The following is a 19,971-nucleotide window of genomic DNA, read 5'->3' as shown; positions in this document are numbered from 1 at the left end:
GCAGTAAAGTTAATAACGAGGGTCTCCAGAGCGCTGGATGGCACTGAGGACCGCAGTTACTAACTTTTCAGCACTGTTCTCAAGATACCTCGCGGACTCTTGAAAATAGCGCTGAAAAGTTAAGAACTGTGTCCCCCTGAGCATTGGTCAGCTCTGAGGAACACAGTTATTAACTTTTGAGCAATGCCCACCGAAACTCGGAGACCAGAGCTCTAAAGTTAATAACTATGCACCCCCCCAAAGCTCTCCTCTTAAACACACGACTGCTGCAATTAATTGTGTGAACACATAATACTGAGGCCGAGTGCCGCTAACAGCGACACCTCGGACCTCTTCATACCTTTTAAGGCCACCCAATCCACCTAGAAGCAGACGCCCCCCCAAAAAAAAAATACAGAGCACCAGAACAACCGTGTACACATTAAGCTTGGGCTCCAACCACCCTCAATAAGTGCAGACCAACAAAAATGCGAACAAATGCGCTGCACCAGAACCACCATGTACAAATTAAGCATGGGCTACGCCCTCAAAATAAATGCAGCCCCACAAAAATACAAACAAATGCACAGCCCCGGAACCATCAAGTACAAATTAAGCATGGGCACAACCCCAACAAAACAAGTGCAGACCCTCAAAAATACACACAAACATGCAGCACCAGAACCTACAAGTACAAATTAAGCAATGGCCCCCACCCCACAAATGAGTGCAGACCCTCAAAAATACATTCAAATATGCAGCCCCAGAACCTGAAAGTACAAATTAAGCATTGCCTCAACCCTCCAAAATTAGTGCAGACCCTCAAAAATATATACAAAAACACAGCACCAGAACCAGTAAGTGCAAATTAAGCGTTGTACCTACCCCCCAAAATTAGTGCAGACCCTCAAAAATACAGCACCAGAACCTACAGGTACAAATTAAGCATTACCTCCACCCCCCAAAATTAGTGCAGACCCACAGAAATACATGCAAATATAAAGCCCTAGAACCTACAAGTACAAATTAAACAGTACCCCCAACCCACAAATGAGTGCAGACCATCCAAAATACGTTTAAATACTCAACATCAGAACCATGATGCACAAATTAAGCATAGCCATCACCCCACAAAATAAGTGTATACCCTCAAAATACATGCAAATACATAGCCCCAGAACCTACATGTACAAATTAGGCACGGCTTCCACCTAACAAAATAACATGTAGATCCTCAAAATACATGTAAATGTTCAGCAACAGAACCAATATGCACAAATTAAACATTGTAGCCAGCAGATTACCGCTGACAATCTTCAAAATACATTAATATAATTTTAAAAACATGTGCATTTTACTCTGCTATGTATAGTTAAACTGGTTGGGGCTAATAGCAATGTTAAAATTCCTTAGAACATATACAAACACCACACTGTTACAGACCTTAAGTGGAAGAGGTTTAGCAACACCAGTCTGCGCTCTGCCCTTCATGTTTTCAGCCAGGATGTCCTGATGGTGCCCTGCTTGCCGCAAACTTCAGTATGTAGTTCAGAAAAAAGAGGCCTGTGAAGGTGGGGGTTCTTATACCAGACTCACTATGCTAATTATGCCTAGGCTTTGTGGTGGGTGGGGCCTGGAAATAGACATCTGTTTTAGGTTGGCAATACTTGTCCATTGTTTTGTTTCAAACTTTTATTTGCATGGCCAGTTTCTAATTTAAACTCCACTGTGGCCCAGGGAAATCCTTTAGGCACACATCTGTTTTAGATTTGCAATGACAGTCATCCTTTGAGGCCAGTCCTGGGAACAATTGGGGCTACATCTGTTTTAGATTTGCAATACTTGTCCATTGTTTTGTTTCAAACTTTTAATTGCATGGCCAGTTTCTAATTTAACCTCCACTGTGGCCCAGGGAAATCCTGTAGGCACACATCTGTTTTAGATTTGCAATGCCAGTCATCCTTTGAGGCCAGTCCTTGGGGGCCTACATCTGGTTTAGATTTGCCTTTTTAAATTGATAGACTGACTCTAACAAAAGCATCATTTGACCATCCCCTCTTTTTTGACTAGCCAACCGTGAGGAGGTCTGGCCAGCCCGCCCACTTCGCAGCCCTGTGAGGGGAGCCCCAAACAGCCACTTGGCCCTGAATGTCTGACATGTCCAGGCCTGTCCTCTTATGCTCTGAAAATGCTTGAACACAAAAGCATTAATTTTACACAGCCCATAGACCAATACTCAGGGGCTAGGTCCCAGGCACTAGGCTAACACATGACATCATGAGGTCACAAACCACGTGACACCTCTACACCCACGTCACTTCCGGGGCGGGCTCTGTGGGGCACCGGAAATCCCAGTAACGGAAGTGACGTCACTTCCGGGGCAGGATAACTGTCAATTTACAGTTGATGAGGAAAGGTATCCCCTCCTACTACTCCTATGTATTGTGGACTTGTACAACACAGAACGTCAGAACATCTTTATTTTTAGGGATAATTAAAACCATTACAGAATCCACAATAATTAAATTGAAATAAACTACCCCACGCCTAACTTGGCCTCAGGCTATATTAAAAGTTTAATAACAATAGGACACAGAGGCCATACAGTGCACATAATCGCTATAAAGTTATGACTACAAAATGAGCATAAGGCATATTTAGTCGCAAACATATGACAGTTCTACATCAAGCCCTCCATCTTCAATCATTACAGTTCTATGGGATCTGTTCCAACCACTTACCCCATACATGACCCTGCTTCCTAGAGCAACCCCTGGCCTCATAGACTGATTTCTCCTGTTGAGAACACAAATCAACCCCTCTGCACCACTGGGCTAGAGTGAGGGGAGCATGGGTCTTCCAATCAATCAATCAGTAAATTTATAAAGCGCGCTATGTACCCGTTAGTGTTTCAAGGCGCTGAGGGGGGTGGGGGGGTAGCTGCTATCGGTCGAATAGCCATGTCTTGAGGAGTCTCCTGAAGGTGAGGAGGTCCTGGGTCTGGCGCAGGGAGGTGGGGAGTGAGTTCCAGGTCTTGGCGGCGAGGTAGGAGAAGGATCTGCCGCCGGCGGTCTTGCGCTGGATTCGGGGAACGATGGCGAGGGAAAGGTTGGCAGAGCGGAGTTGGCGTGAGGGGACGTAGAAGTTGAGTCTGTTGTTCAGGTAGGCGGGTCCGGCGTTGTGTAGAGCTTTGTGCGCGTGGGTGAGAAGTTTAAAGGTGATCCTCTTGTCCACGGGGAGCCAGTGGAGGTCCTTCAGGTGGTGGGAGATGTGGCATCGGCGGGGTATGTCGAGGATCAAGCGGGCAGATGCGTTCTGGATGCGTTGGAGTCGTTGGATGTCTTTTGTTGGGATGCCTGTGTAGAGTGCGTTGCCGTAGTCAAGTCTGCTACTGACGAGGGCTTGGGTCACCGTTTTTCTGGTGTCCGTTGGGATCCACTTGTAGATTCTGCGGAGCATGCGGAGGGTGTTGAAGCAGGAGGAGGAGACTGCGTTGACCTGTTTGGACATGGTGAGCGCGCAGTCGAGGATGAAGCCGAGGTTTCGTGCGTGGTTGGCTGGAGTAGGAGGGGGGCCTAGTGCGGTGGGCCACCAGGAGTCGTTCCAGGCCGAGGGGGAGCGACCGAGGATGAGGACTTCCGTCTTGTCAGAGTTTAGTTTCAGGCGGCTGTTTCTCATCCATTCAGCGATGGATTTCAGTCCCTCGTGGAGGTTGGCTTTGGCGGTGTGTGGATCTTTAGTAAGGGAGAGGATGAGCTGTGTGTCGTTGGCGTAGGAGAGGATGCTGAGGTTATGCTGACGGGCCAGTTGTGCGAGGGGTGCCATGTATACGTTGAACAGCGTTGGGCTTAGCGAGGAGCCTTGGGGGACGCCGCAGATGAGGTTGGTGGCTTCGGAGCGGAAGGGTGAGAGTCGGACTCTCTGGGTTCTACCGGAGAGAAAAGAGGAGATCCAGTGAGCAGCAATATCCCGTTTAGCAATCAATAAGGCTATTCCTAAAACATACTTTTCAGATCTCATGCCATCCACACTTTCCTGGGCCCCAAGGGGGACAATGGGACTTCCCACCCCAAGATCTTGGTGAGTTCCGCTGTTATGATGGACCAGTGCCTTTGAATCTGGTGCCATATCCAAACCATGTGATAAAAGTCGGCTGGGGTGGCATCACATCAAAGGCAGCGGGGTTCCGAAAGAAGACCTGCCTGGTGCAGTGTCTGTGGTGATTGATAGGTGCAACGTAGATAATATTTTTGAATCAGCCGCAATCGGGATGAGATAGTTAGAGTTCTGGGTGCAATCAGGGCATCTCTCCAGTCGTCCTCCTCAAAGGCGCCCATCTAGTCTTCCCAGCGACTTCTAAGATGGTCCAGGCTGCCTGGAGTATTTGTGATTGGTGTGCAATAGATTTGGAATCTTTTCACCTTGCCCAGTGCTCCCATGAGAAGTTTAGCATCTAGAGGATTGAATTCCAGAAGAGGGTAGGTGCGTGGGACCTGAGCATGGAGGGCATGGCATAATTGTAAGAATTTATAGAATTGAGTAGGTGTGGGTGCATAGATGTGTTGAAAATCTGGAAACAACTTCATCTGCGTTCCTGATCAGATGTCCCCCAATAATGAGAGTCCTGTAAGGTCCCATTTTTCAAAGCCCTATAGTTTTGTGGATTCACCGAGCCAGGTACCATGCCAGAGAGGGGTTTGTTTTATGAGTTTGTTCGCCCAGTGGATTTGTCATAGTGCAGCTCTCCAGGAGGACAGGGCTAATTTAGTAATGGAGAGCGTTTTTTGTATGATTGGAGATGCATACAACATGGATAGAGTTTGGGTAAATCCCATAAGTGCTAGTTATAGACTGTAGGCAGAATCTGTCCAACCACTGTAAACCAGTTGTGTACCACAGCAAGGTGGGAGGATAAGTAATAAAGATATAAATTAGTCATCCCCAGGCCCCCTTCTTATGGGCTACGTTGGCAGGTTTGAAGGGCCTGTCAGGACTCGGTACATCGCTACAAAAAAGTTGTCGCCGTACGATCTTGGGAGTTGGAACCATATCTGGGGTAAGTTGAGTGGAGTATTTTGGAACACATACAGAAGCCTTGGTAGAATCATCATTTTTTTAAAGAGTGATGCGGCCCATCACATTTAGTGGAAGGGATCACCACTTGGTGAGGTCTTGTTTGGTCTTTTTCACCAGTGGTTCCAGAATGAGATTCCAGGTGAGATCTGAATGTAAAGTCACCCAGATGCCTAGATATTTAATGCTCTCTGTTTTGAAAGTCCTCTAAAATATTGGTTATTTTACAAAATATTGTGTTCTCTTAGGGCCACATGTACGTACCTTTTTTCTTGACGCAAACAGCCCGATTCGTAGAAAAAAGCATTTTGGTATGTACAAACCCTATATTGCAATCCGGTAATCTATTTACCGAATCGCAAAATAGGTTTGCGAGTTGCAATCAGTAAGGGGTGTTCTAATTCTAATTGCGAGTCGCAGTGCGATTTATGATGTTTTTGTGACCGTGAATGCAGTCACAAAACAATCCCAGTTAGCACCGATTTCAAATTGGTGCTAACCCATTCGCAAATGGGAAGAGGTCCCCATGCTCTGAAAAAATGAAAAGAAAACATTTCATTTTTGTTTTTTAAATGCATCCCATTTTCCTTTAATTTAATCTTCCTTTATTGAAAAGCAGTCACAGACATGGTGGTCTGCTGTCCCCAGAAGGCCACTATCCCTGTGAGGGCGGCCTTTTCCAATGGGGTCGCAAATTGCGACCTATCTCATGAATATTTATGAGGTAGGTCATTTGCGACCCCATTGGGAATCGCAAACAGTGTCATTGAAACTGTAGTACATCAGATTCTGCAAGTCGCAAATACTTGTACATGTGGCCCTTAGTCCCCCCCAATCTGCATTCCTCTCCCTTTGCACTACCCGTTCTCCCCTCTCATGCACCCTACTTATCCTATAACATTTTATGCCAGTCTGAGTGTCGGACAATCTGAAGCTCACCCCCCCACAATTTTACTGACAAGCCATCCCCCCCCCTCCAGCCAGCAGCAGCAGCTGCAAAACGTTTACTATAAAACCATAATAAACTACGTTTATTATCATTTTATAGTAAAAGAGGCAGGCCATGGGGCTTTGACGGGATGGAGAGCACAGCACTCCCCTCAGTACGCATGTACGTTTGGCCGGCTGTCTCAGGCCAGCCAAACACACATGTGCACTGGGCTCTCTCCAACCCAGCAACACAGGCTCTGAAAAGAAAACATTTCTCAGGCTCTGTGTTGCTGGGTTGGAGACAGCAGACAGAGACATCCACTCTGCCTCGGGCGCCCTGGCTGTGCTCTCAGTTCACTCCTAACACTGCTTTCATGCTGCAGGCAGCATGAAAGCAGCGTTAGGATTGGACGGAGGGCAGGCCTGGGAGCCTGTGTCTGCAGTCAAGGAACGAATCGAAGCAATGAGGCTTGGCACAAAAGGTATGTTTAAAAAGAAAATATTATAATATTTATTTTTTATCTTGTATCCCGCCACACCCCTTTTCCCTACTGCGAGCTGCCACTGAAGCTATGCCCCAGATTGTATCAGTAGCGAAGCAAGCAGTATATTGGCTCCTAATGGCCCCTTTTATTTATTCAAGAATCCATCGAGGGGCCATTTCATGATGCCGCTGTCTGCGCTGTCCCGGCGCGATACTGCTCTGTGTGTTTCTTTCAGGCATGTTTAGAGTTGGGCAAGCCAACAAATCAACAGGGAAAGCTGAGCTTGAGCAAAGCCAAGGGTCTGGCTCGGATTTAAGAGTCCGTGGACGAGCCGAGCCCTGAACATATTTGCAATGTAAATCATACAAAAAACATCACGTAAAATATAATAATGTCTCTTCAGAATTCTTTAACATCTGTAAGCTTTAACATCAATAAGGCACATTGTAACACTGCACTAAGAAGTGCTTATTAAAAGTGATAGTTTTGGACAACTGGTATTCTGAAACCACATATTTAAAAGTGCTTTAACATAATGAAGAAAACAAGAGTTATGGAGAAAGGAAACATTTGCCTAATATCACACATTTTAAGCAGGGAAGCCACGATTTATCCATGTTTTCTGGTTTTACTTTGTACATATCACCCAGTAAATGGGTATCTATTTGTCTTTCCCTATGCTAAGACTTTGTTCATATTTACCTCTAGGGCATTTTTTAAAACATAGCATGCACTGGATACAAAGGTATTGAAACGCTTTACACAAGCTGCAGGTACAATACAAAAGGTTGCATGTGTTGTTTATAGCCATGGGTAGATTATGTAATTTGCCCAGAACCACAGGATGTTCAACTAACGCCGAGACTCAAACCAGGTTCCTCAGTCAGCAGCTCTAGCTGTAACGCCATATCTTGGGTAGACAGAGGAAGACAAGCAGAAGCCACGTAATAGCTTGCTTGTTATGGGCTTGAGGTTCCAACAGGACCTCGAGCTGAGCCACATTCAGGCATCAGACTCGAGCCTGGCTGTTATTTCAGTGGCTTACCCCCTCTAGGCATGTTGTGCGCATCCATTAACTCAACATATCTTGAGGCTAATGTATATTTTGCTGACAACAAAGCATGAAACAAAAGGCAGTAATGGCCTCTTTTTGTTTGCAAGATCTGCTGTCAGCAAGACAAGCACTGATGCGGAGGTATTGCGAAATAATGTTTGTGCTCAACACGAGTCCCCACCACTTGTGCACAGGCGCAGCTGAAAACAAGCATTGGCAATGCCAGTAGGCTTGGCTAATGAATGCACTGTCAAGTCAGACCTAAAAGTCCATGTACTTACATTACTTCCTCCACTGATCTATGATGCTGCCGCAGGTAAACACTGTAAATTATCTAGTTCTCTAAAACAGTTTATACCATTACAATGGCATGTGTGTACCTCTTAAAGTTCAAGCTGAGGCGGCTGGATAAATAAGCAAAATGATCACAGCTCTCTGAAGGACAAGCACTCTCTTGTGAAAGCTTCTGCCGGATCAAAACATGTACTCCTGGATCCCAACATGTGGGCTGAGCCAAAGCCCCTCTCCTGGTGGCTCTCACATAATTGTTTGGTGACAGCTACGCTCTCAAGCCAGACCATAAAAATGACATCTCAACATGCTGCTTGGGCCATATAATAAGAGGCTGTGCCAGCCCAGAGCACCTATTTTTGCGTCTGTGGTGTCTGAAGTTCATACATGTAACTCGGAATTTCTTAGAATTAATGCACAAACTTCAGATAGCAAAAGACAATCTCTGCTCACTGTTTTAGACTTGTGCTGTATGCATTTTATGTATTAATTCAGAGACGGCTTGAGTTAGATATGAGTTTAATTCAGCTATGATCTGAGTAGCTCAGCCCAGCCTGTCACCATAAGTCCCCTGGCATGACCTAAAAAAGAATGCTGCACAATATTTGGGACATTTCCCTCCATCACAGGATGTCAGAAACACTCTGAATTTCATTATGTCGGACCCCGTTCCCTTACTGTGCATAAAAACCAGGGTTTTAGTTTAAGACTCCATAATCCTAATTTGAGTTTGTTGTGGGATTCTCGAAACACAATGAACTCGCAAGTATTATCAATTTAATCAAACTTCCAAACAGAAATCTAGATATATTTGCAGGCTAATTCTGGGAGAGTTTGCTGAGGCATAGGTCCAAAAATAGACGAAAAAGCATGAGACACAGCTTGGGACCTAGACGCTATTCTGTGAAGTCATGTGACGTTATGAGTGGTTTCTAGTGAAGGAAACACAGGGAAAGCTGAGAGTCATGTGACTTTATGTGCAGAAAGTGAATAGCAGGAAGTGGTGTAAGTTGAAGGGGAGCTCGCCAGTCATGGTGAGCGGATAGAGCTTTGTGTATGTGCCAGTACCGTAACAGCCGTGGATAATGACTGGTAGAATTAGCAGTGTTCTAGGTGAGCCATCATACAACTGGAACATCAGTGGCGGGACAACACTAGGGTGCATTATCAGATGTACATAAAAAACAACAACACTGAAACAGTTTGAGGGTGGTGCAGGGCATGTCTGAGGTGCACTGGTGCTATGCACCTGAAACGTGGCAGGGGGTACTGCAGGTCAAGATTAAGGCACTTTGGTAAATCTGACAGAGCCGTGTGTAACTGTACTGGAATAACAGGGTGACATCGAGCAAGAATGAGGGCTCTTGAAGACCTGTGTGCTGGTCCATGTATAAGAAAAGGTGCAGATACTGCATACAAGAACATGGCCTGTACTCTGGAAAGACGAGTTGGAAATATCGTTCTATTTTAGTATTGTTGCTAAAACATCGAGGACAAAAAGTACAGATTTACTATTCTTAACTCCACATGTAAGTACCTTGAAGATATGTGTGTGTGTGTATATATATATATATATATATATTTATATATATATATATATATATATATTGTCATGGTATATATTTGTGGACTTAGGTATATAAAATCTATACATGCCTACCTTTTGATATTTTGGCTATAGTATTAAGGTATAACGGTAATCCCTACTGAATAATATTCAGGACCCACATCAGAACAAGGTGAATTTACAATTTTGTATGTGTGTCAGAAGTTTGTGAAAAGGACGTCTGCAGGATAAGGAGCATTGACAGGTCTTTGTGACTGTCAGAAACAGAACAGGTGTGATTCGTAAACTTCACAATTGAGGTGCTTTAGGCGAGCTGTTGATGGATCATAGTACTGGAATATAACTAGTTGCTGCAGGGCAAAACTGTGATGCATTAGCAGATTTATATAGGAAGTGTAACAGGAAAGGACAGAGGTGCGTAGACAAATCTTTCTGTTGATACCAGTGCTTGAATATAGGCCTGGGTGAAATTTTAATTAGATGATTTTGTTTAGCAAAATATTCATAAAATTACCGAGAATATGCCATTATTGCACTATGTGTAATTTCAGGGAGAACGTTTAATTTTAAATGTACTGTTCGGGTAATTTTTTAACACAAGAGGCATTTAAGGTAGATTTCTTACCTGAGCGTAGTGTTCAGATCCATTTTTAACAAGAAGTTACAAATCTGAAGGCAAACATCAGCGTTTTGGACACGAGTGGCAGTTTTTTTATGTAAGTGGTCAACACACAATTCAGATTGATTTTTTTACCTGTTTGGGCAATTTTTAAAAGCAAAACTGTAGATCCGAATTACATTTTCGAGTTGAATTTTTATCCGAAAGGACTGCTCAGGTATTTTTTCAGTGCAAGATGCATTTGGTGTAACTATACATAATTTGGCATATTTTTTTAGTAATTTTGCGGAATTGAGTTCCAGGAAGTTATGCGAGTTACGCCCACCCTTACTTGAATGGAAGGAGGTATTACAAGCCACAACTATGGTGCGTTACTAGGGTTTTGTATGGGTACCAGTTCTGGAATAGCAGATGCCTTTACTGGTCTTTTTTGAGGAGCATCAGCTGAGCTCTGCTGATTTCAGAACTAGTTGGTGTTGCAGGTAAGGTTTTATTTGTACTGGCAGTTTTGTGCATTGGTCCCAGTACTGGAATAGCAGAAGATGATGCAGCTCAGCTTTGAGGTATAGTGGAAGACCAGTTTGCCCATAACAGGAGTAACAGATATCCTGCAGGCCAGGATTGGGATGCCTTATCAGATTTGTGTGTTGACCCAGTACTGATATAGCAGGCAGTGATTGAGTTCATCTTTGAGGTACATTGTCAGAGCAGTGAGTTCTAGAACTAGAATAACAGATCAGGTCAGGACTGAGGGGAATTTTCAGAGCTGTATAATGGCACAGTTACTAGAAAGGCAGAAGCTGCTGCTTATCAGGATCGGGGAGTACTAGAAAAGCTGTGCTTTTGTCCTGACACTGGAATAGCAGACATTTTTGTTCAGTGTGCATTGAGGTGCACTGCCAGAGTTAGCAGGTGATGTGGCGGGTCAGTGGTGAGGTGCACTGGCACATCTGTTGTTGGTCCAGTAACAGAACAGCAAGGTGTGCTCTGGGTCATGGCTAATTTGGTTTGGCACAGCTGCATGTTGGGATGGGCCACAGAATGCAAGCAATGATGGTTGTCTATCGCACAATAAAAAGCATGATGTAAAATTGAGCCAAGGGCTCACATACCTTCATATTGCACAATATCAGTCATTCTGTGTGTATAGGGTTTTGTAACATAATGTCATGCCTATTTGACTGCACATAAGCATGTTTGTTTTTGATTAGCTCTTGTTCATTATATTGTTCTACATTTGCAGGTGCAACCCTATCAGAGAAGCAACAACACGCAGTCGGTGATGCACAAGAGCCCATTTGAGGACCCATTCTTCATAGTGGAGACCATCTGCATCTGCTGGTTCTCCTTCGAGTTGATGGTGCGCTTCATCGCCTGTCCCAGCAAGGCTGCCTTCTTCAAGGACATCATGAATATGATAGACTTTGTGGCCATTATCCCTTACTTTGTGACGCTTGGCACCGAACTGGCCCGCCACCGGGGTGCGGCACAGCCAGCCATGTCCTTGGCCATCCTTAGGGTCATTCGTCTGGTTAGGGTCTTCCGTATCTTCAAACTCTCGCGGCACTCCAAAGGTTTGCAGATCCTTGGTCAGACTTTGAAGGCCAGTATGCGGGAGTTAGGTCTCCTCATCTTCTTTCTTTTCATTGGTGTTATCCTCTTCTCCAGCGCTGTGTACTTCGCTGAGGCTGACCATGATGGTTCCAGCTTCACCAGCATCCCTGAAGCTTTTTGGTGGGCTGTTGTCACCATGACCACAGTCGGCTATGGGGACATGTACCCCCAGACGGTAGGCGGGAAGCTGGTTGGCTCACTGTGCGCCATCGCCGGTGTGCTGACTATTTCCCTGCCTGTGCCTGTTATTGTCTCTAACTTCAGCTACTTCTACCACCGTGAGACGGAGTGCTCTCAGACAGGCCAGTATAACCATGTTAGCTCCTGCCCTAGTGGGTATCCTCAGACCCCAAAGCCAAAGAGGATAAAGACCCCACAGACACCTAAGAAGGAGAAGGACATCATTGCTAATTCGAATTCTGGTCTCTTGGATGGAATCTGCCCTATGGACAGCAGCCAGTTGGAGATTTCGAATACTGAGCAGCCATCCCACCTAATGACTCAGGTGTGATACAGATTTGTGGCCATCTCCGCCTGCCATGTGCTTTACCTGCCCACGAGTCTCATTGGAGTGTAAAAAAGTGGACAGTCTCGTAGGCAAAGACATCATTGTAGGTCAATGCCAGTGAGATATTTTCCCAGAAGTGCAAGTCATGAAACATCAAAAGGAATTCCTTCTTATAGACAATTTTTCAAATTTGCTCATTTTGTCAAGGACCTCCACTGGAGTATAATAGGTTTGTTTATTATGAAACTTTCAGGCTATTCTTATAGAAGGATCGAAATCTAAAGACGTTAAAAGCTATTTCGAGGCAGAATTCATTGATCTTGTCTCCTCCATTTATGTGCTGTGATGTGAAACTAATAAACTAGAGTCAGTGGAACCAGAGAAGTATTTGCTTTCAGAAGGTCATGTGACTAGACTGAGAAATTCTCCAGCTCGGTCGAGGAATCTCATTGGCTCTTGGCTCTAACAGATGCCGCCTTTGGCTAAAAGGTGGTCCAGAGGAGGGCAGGATGCCAGACCCACCATCAGTGACAGTGACTCAGAGAGCAGCTGGCATTAGGTCTCCATGAAATAGTAGAAATGAGTTATTGAGTTACATGTGCTGGAGGAACGAGAGGGTACAGCTAGAGATCAACAGCCTGAAATAACAGCAACAAAATGAAACCGTACACAAGACCAGAATGTGGACAGCAAGTAATCAGAGCAAGGCCAGTGAGCTCGTCAGAGAAGCGAGCAAGAGATATCCCTTGGAAAGGGACCAAGGGGCAGCTGTAAACTTGGTTTGCAGAAGGATCGCCTTGGCAAACTACATTGCCCGTGTGCTGGAGCAAAACCTTATTCTCTAGGGATAATGCAGCTGGAAAACCGGTAACAACTGCCTGACAGAATGGAATAACTAAATTAAAGTGCATTAATTGAGCATTAGCGGTATGCTTCAAGGTGGTGCCAGATTCCCTGTCTGCAAATTCTCAGGGTGACCCACGTATAAGTGGGAGTAAATATCTCTGCAGTCGATTCCTCCCTGTCATAGCCACAAGGAGTATCTCAATACACTTAGAATCCCCTTCTCGGCGTTCACAACGAGTGTATGGTACTTGGAAATCCAGTCTATGCTTATATGTTCACACCAGCTCAGCAGAGAGTAGTCTTTTCTGTTTGCTTGCATAGTCTTTTGACATTGGGAGAGGTGGCATCGGACAGCTTATATTTTATTTTTTTCTGCCTTAAATTTGGAAAAACAGTGTATATACCCTTGCAGCCAATATTGTCATTGGGGAATATCAGTCTATGTGAACCTTGTCGCCTCTTCTGTCAGCAGTCTCTATGGCTTAGCTGCCACTTCTGTAATACTGGCAGGAGCATTTGCAATCTTGTATACCATTCTGAAATACTGGGAAGAGTGGCCTCTATTAACTAGCAGCATATTCTGTCATACTGAGGAGAGAGGTCTCTCCATTGCTAGAGAGACTACACTCTGGTTTGTCAACAAACTGCTATTAGGAGCCTTACCAATGTGTCAAGTAACAGTACTTTCTTAAAGGTATACTTGATCTCCCCTTCACATCCAATGCCCGAGGGGCTCACGGTTACCTTTCTAGCTTCGTCCTTCAGCTCTTGTGACTCAGTAACCTACAAGATGAACATGTCCTCTCATGTAAATACATTGCGGTTAAAGAAACCAATGTCCTCATCTGCCTTCTTCTGTGCCCCAAGCAGAAAGATCCCGTCTTAATGTCACGTGATTTCCGCCTGCCAGCTGTGGTCCTCCAAGGGAAATGGAGCATCTGAGCAAAGGCCACGAATGAGGCCTGAGAGGGCAGCTGACAACCCCATGTCTTAATTGTATGCGTAGCTAAGACTGGTGCAGCAGTAAACTGGTTGGTGAGGCGGGGTGCTGTGAATATGGAAATCCTGGGCCCTGATGATTCACATGTAAATATAATGTGGCTGAACCTCTTGTAATTCATACATATTGTTGTCTTAACTCTATTTAAATATGCAATGGTCTTAAGGCCTGAACTGGCCAAGCGGGGTGATATGTTCTTAGGGAAATGCAGGCCTATGAGGTAGATGGAGACACGGTCTATCACTTTAGCAACACCTGAAAGAGCGTAGAGAGGCCAGAAAGGATTGGGCAGTGTATTACAGTGACTAAAGTTCCATCCTTGCGAATTTGTGTCCCCACAAAGAATTGCACCCCATTGACAAGTAGTTGGAATGTCAGCCTGGCACAGGACATCCACTGCAGCAAACTAACAGACTTCAGAGGCTTGTGGTCAGGAATTAAAACTGAAAAAGGGAAATTTGAAAAAAATGTACTGAGTACAGTGAAGCCTCGACTACCCCCGTAGACAGAACATGAGCAAGTTTGTATTATCGAGAGGAACATAACTACAGATGAGTCTTTGAATAGCAACTTTCTATGTGTCCGCCCAGATGCATTGTTACAAACGCGTCCTACCTTATCCCATTACCCCCCACTACACAGTTCATTAAGGTATACAGTTTGGCTTATATTGAAATTTCCATACTTCCGCTTCACCACATGATCTGCTGGTAGCCCTGGGCTGCGTAAATTGTTTCTGGCACAAAGCCAAATACTTTTTCACTGTTGACAAGGAGAATCATGTAGTGGACACCCAGTAAGATGGTGCAAACTACTAGAGTGATGTTCGTCAAATCTGTTTCTTGAGCTCTTCCTGTTAGAATATGTAAGGTATATGGATGTAAAACGAAGAGGCCCGAGCAGAAAAATAGATGTTTCTGTAACTGAACCATTGCTCCTGCTAAATCTACGTTTCTCCATGGAATGCGGCTGAGAAGGTGTTTTTTTGTTTTAAATTGTATTATTTTTGTAAAAAAAGACAAAAACGCAGAAAGTTTATTGGCTTGGGGGCTTATGGAAGTGTGTAGTGGCTGTGAACATGTCTGTGATGTTCTGCATCAGTCCCAGACTCGATAGATGTCAGTATGGACCTGGCCTCACCAGGGATATCAGCAAACATTGGGGAACAGTGAGTTTTCAAAGCAGGCTGGCACCTTGAAATGGCTGGTAGGGCTGGAGATAGAGACGACGACTCCTGGGAAACTCTGTAGGCCTTTTGGAAGTGCTTGTCTGTTGTGGGGTCACCTCTTCTTCCTACAGGTTAGTCTGCATTTCATGGGACAAACAGATCCTAACCTCGCATGTAAAAAATATCTCACTGTGCAATTCTTATTTAAGTGTGATAATGAAAGCAAAAGATGACTAAATCCCTTGTATTTATATGACAATAAAAATGGTTCCAGTATCTACTGTGATGAAAATGCTGAGAAACGTGGGTTCTTTTTCAAAGAATGGGAAATGATCTTGCTTTTTTGCCTCCATACAGTAGCAGCGACCGAATCGCCTTTAAAAAACATAGCCTTGGTAAAAGAGCCAAGCTGTAAGTGCAGATTCTATGGACTTTTAACAATTGTTTGTCAAATAAAAGTATTCAGTACAGTAGCGGGTAATGCAATGCTAATAGCATGGTTAACTAAACGACCACTTGAAGATATCCCTAACCCAACTAACTCAAGAAGTTCGACCTACATAGCAACGCAAACTTAAGCGATATACAGAAATCCCAAGCAGATCCTTTCTTGCTCACTGAATTATCCAAAGCGATGTTTCTAAAGATGAGGTGCACTTCACTGAACCTTTATCTCCGATCCTGTGTGACAGAATACTAGTACAGCCTTTATGGTCCCCTATAAAAGTTCTGCAATTATGAAAGTCGATAGTCTGAGTGCCCGTTCATGTTTAAATCATTTCTATTTGCATTTTAAACAGAACAAAATACAAGCGTTTATATGTAGATTTGCCAGTGCTGTCCCCTAGCATGCTGTAGGTAAACAAGAAAAACAAGTTAATTTGTGAGGCTTACAGTGGCGACTACCACTGAACGGGGGTGGTGGGGCGGTGAGGAAAAAAACATTCAAAAGCATTTTTTAAAAGACCCACTTACCTGGTCAGGTCGGGAGACCGGTTCATCTCCTCCATCCTTCTCTTCGTCTGGAAGCACACAGGCTTCCTGACTCCCCTCAGCCAATCACGACGCTGCTGTCACCAGCATGACAGAAGCGCAGTGATTGGTGTGAGCGGCCTGGTTTGGGGCTCACAGAGGTTGTGGCACCCTGTGCACTTTCTCCTTCCGGCTGTGAAATACAGCCAGGTGGAGAAATGCAAAGTGCGCATTTGTGAAGGAGGGAAAACAGCACCACTACCACCTTTTGTGTGTGTAAAAGGCCACTTTCTTGGAAACAGGTGCACTCACAAAGCAATACCCTTGGCTTCCAGCCTCACAAAACTAAAACCTCACTATACATAAATTCACCTAACCAAAATGCTCCCTCCTCCCCTACTCCTCCCTTCCCCTTAAACTTGCATATCGCAAATCCCATCATCCTTAGCCGTCAGTTACCTTAACCGTCATTTTCTGCCGTCTATCTCTCGAACCTGCAAGTCTCCAACCCCTACTGCCCAATTTGTTATCTTTGTTTCCCTGCTGCAGTCCACCCCCTTTCAAATCTGAAATTGTCTTGGCATATGTCCTGTCCATCCGTTATCACGTGAACAGTCTCTGTCTCCACCCGCACCTGTTCCAAGCGACGACTTACAAACCATAATACCCGTGCACCCATGTCGCAATAAAATGACCCTTATGCCGCTCCTCCCCAAAAGCGCACCCCTCCCAAGCTGTGACCCCATGGGAGGGAGGGTGGGGAAAAAACCTGCAGCTCACTAGCGACCGTGTCACCACTTAAAATGGTGACCACAGTAAATGGCTCGCCCTTTTTAAACCCCTTTTTCCGCCTACCAAAAAAAGCCCGAAAAGCGCCCAAACGGCACCCGTAGGCTGTACCACCCTCCACAATCTTCCCGGGAGGGAGACCTCTCATCCTCGGCTCCCCCCAGGACCCATTTGTGGAGGAGGGAAAACAGCATCACTACCACCTTTTGTGTGTGTAAAAGGCCGCTTTCTTGGAAACAGGTGCACTCACAAATCAATACCCTTGGCTTCCAGCCTCACAAAACTAAAACCTCACTATACATAAATTCACCTAACCAAAACGCTCCCTCCTCCCCTACTCTACCCTCCTCCCTCCCTTCCCCTTAAACTTGCAGATCGTTAATCCCGTCATCCTTAGCCGTCAATTACCTTAACAGGCATTTGCTGTCATCTATCTCTCGAACCTGCAAGTCTCCAACCCCCATTGCCCAATTTGTTATCTTTGTTTCCCTGCTGCAGTCCACCCCCTTTCAAATCTGAAATTGTCTTGGTATATGTCCTGTCCATCCGTTATCGTTATCACGTGAACAGTCTCTGTCTCCGCCACCAGAAAAGGGACGGGAAACCCTCTCTTTTCTGCCCCCCAGCCGCCGCGATCACCTTAGTCTGTGCCAACACCGACAACCATCGCAGTCTCCTTATTCCGTCCCAACGCATCCATTAGGATTCCTTAAACAATTGTTTTAAAATTTCTTTGAGCTGGAGCAGGTACAATTCCATGCCCATGAAGGACAAGTGTACGCCATCGCTCCGAAAAAACTCCTGATCTTCAAAACGCAAGTCTGTGGTAGGTCATTCCTTTTTCCAAGCAATACAAATGCATTTCCTTATTGATTTTCCTACGAGCTTTCTCAATTGCAATGGGCCTCCGTGCCCCTCTCCACACCCTGCAAGGAATAAAAGCTGTCCATACTACGTGGCAGCCATACCACTGCCTCTGAATTTCATACAGGTCCCTCTTCATGTCCTTCAGAATGTCCAAACCTGTCCTCCACACCAAATCATTTTCACCCAAGTGGATGAGTCCAAACCTGTCCTCTGCAGCAAATCATTTTCACCCAAGTGGATGAGCACCACATCAGGACAAAACCCCAGTCCTTTAACCCGCTGCAAAGTCCCCAACAGCTCCCGCCAAACCATACCCCCTTGTCCTTCCCAACGAAATCGGTACCTGTCCCTGTCCAAACCTAAATTGTCCCCGATAACCGTCGTCCGCGCTTGTCTCCAGGCCCACTTGATAAAGGAATGTCCAATGACCCAGATGGATATGCATCGCACAGCTGGTCCTGGCACTGAACCTGCAGCAGGAAAGAAAAAAGTTACTACTCCAGTGCATCACAAGCCCGTCTCACATACCTCTTATAGGCATCTGACCGCCACCTGCCTAAGGCCAACAAGTCTCCACGCTTCCAACCCCTATAGCCTGCCTCCGTCGCCATACCGATCCTGAAGGAATGAGTCCCGAAATGCGCTGCCTCCAACCCCAATACCTTTAACCCTGCCCTCATCACTGATAGCAGCTGATAGGCGGACACTGCCCTGCCATGCGTATGACAAAAAACCATTCCCTTAAATCCTGCAAAATAGCCCTCAACCCTATTATTAGCTGGAGCGGGCAAATACCCGGAAACGGGTACGCTGCCAAGAACACATACCTACCCCTGCCTCTCAGATCTGTCTTCGATTTCCCTAAATAAAGCCCTACACCCTGTGGTCCAATGCAAACGTCATCCCACTGAATCCCCGGTGTGATCCAGACCCCAACAATTCCGACACACGGAAAGCCCCAAAAAACCTCCAAGACATCAGAGTGCGAAACAACAAACACTCAGCCTCAGTAAAACACACCTCCCTCACTGTCCGCGGGAGTCTTTTCAAAATGTTCAAAGTGATAGGCTACCTTAACCCCCCCACATCGTCCTCCCTAGCCCAACCCCCAAATATCCTCTGGCCCAACTCACCCGCCGAAGGAGCATACCCCCAAAAGAGCTTCCCCATGAACGCAATACCAGCCAGTTTCCCTGCAATAGATACCTTGGACAAGCGGTGACCTACTAAATCCATAATGAAAATTAATTAATATAGGGAGAATTATTTATATAGGGTTGGCGCTCACGTCATGTTCATCATACAACCTAAAATGAACAAAAAGTCTTCTAATGGCACGGTGCTCCCGGAAGGAGGATCCTCCCAATTCCTCCACACTTCTCTAAAAGAGAGACATAATAATGTTCAAAATACCCCAGGTACTCATGTAAATCAATGTGTTAATGTTCGTATCAATAGTAACAAATCCAATTTTCGCACAACGAAACACGTATTGGCTGTTGACCTTTGGCTATCTTTATTTGCTTCATCTTTAAATAAACAACAAGAAGATTCGATCCAAGCTGCTGGCTGTTGACTGTTGCGTATTGGGACATTCTTATGACAAGAAGAAGATTGGATTTAGTACTATTGATACGAACATTAACACATTGATTTACATGAGTGCCTCGGGTATTTTGAACATTAAATCCATAATGAAGTTTACAACATCTTCCACCCTGTCCTTCTTCGCCTGTCATCTCTGAGCCCCCGATCGTAAAAATTCAAACCACGCCCTGATATACACTTGTCTGGAGGAAGAGGCCAATAGTTCACCACCAACCGCAGCGTCCTCCATCTCCTATGGTCCACAACGTCGCCGGCATTGCCATCCTGCATAGTGCCTCGTCCGCAACCAACCCATGGAACTTCTCCCACTGCGAACGAGACAACGCATCAGCAATGTCCTTGTTGACTCCCGGCATGTGATGCGCCCTAAAGTAAATATCATGGCGCAAACAGTCCAATGCAAAAACGCGCAGCAATTGAAGAACCTGTACATCTCTGGCCGACTGCCGATTTACCACTTGAACAATGGTGAGATTATCCACTCGAAACAACACTCGTTTGTGCTTCAAGAGGTGGCCCCAAACCCGAACCGCTACCACCAAAGGAAATAGCTCAAAAAATGCAATGCTGCGCCCCCCCGACCGCCACGCCTCCGGCCAAT

At 45.3% G+C, this 19,971-nt stretch overlaps 1 protein-coding gene across 1 annotated transcript in view; it reads left to right on the top strand.

Moving 5' to 3' along the window:
• KCNA7 (potassium voltage-gated channel subfamily A member 7) overlaps positions 1 to 15,426 on the top strand; it is a 192,915-nt gene extending 177,489 nt beyond the window's left edge. Inside the window, exon 2 of the mRNA XM_069200864.1 lies at positions 11,242 to 15,426. Within this exon, the coding sequence (XP_069056965.1) occupies positions 11,242 to 12,123 (882 nt within the window). The 3' untranslated portion in view covers positions 12,124 to 15,426. The remainder of the gene's footprint in view (positions 1 to 11,241) is intronic.
• Positions 15,427 to 19,971: the final 4,545 nt, after the last annotated feature.

This window comes from Pleurodeles waltl, chromosome 7, assembly GCF_031143425.1.
Source record: "Pleurodeles waltl isolate 20211129_DDA chromosome 7, aPleWal1.hap1.20221129, whole genome shotgun sequence".
Classification (NCBI taxonomy): domain Eukaryota; kingdom Metazoa; phylum Chordata; class Amphibia; order Caudata; family Salamandridae; genus Pleurodeles; species Pleurodeles waltl.
This window is presented reverse-complemented; position numbering and strand designations above follow the sequence as displayed.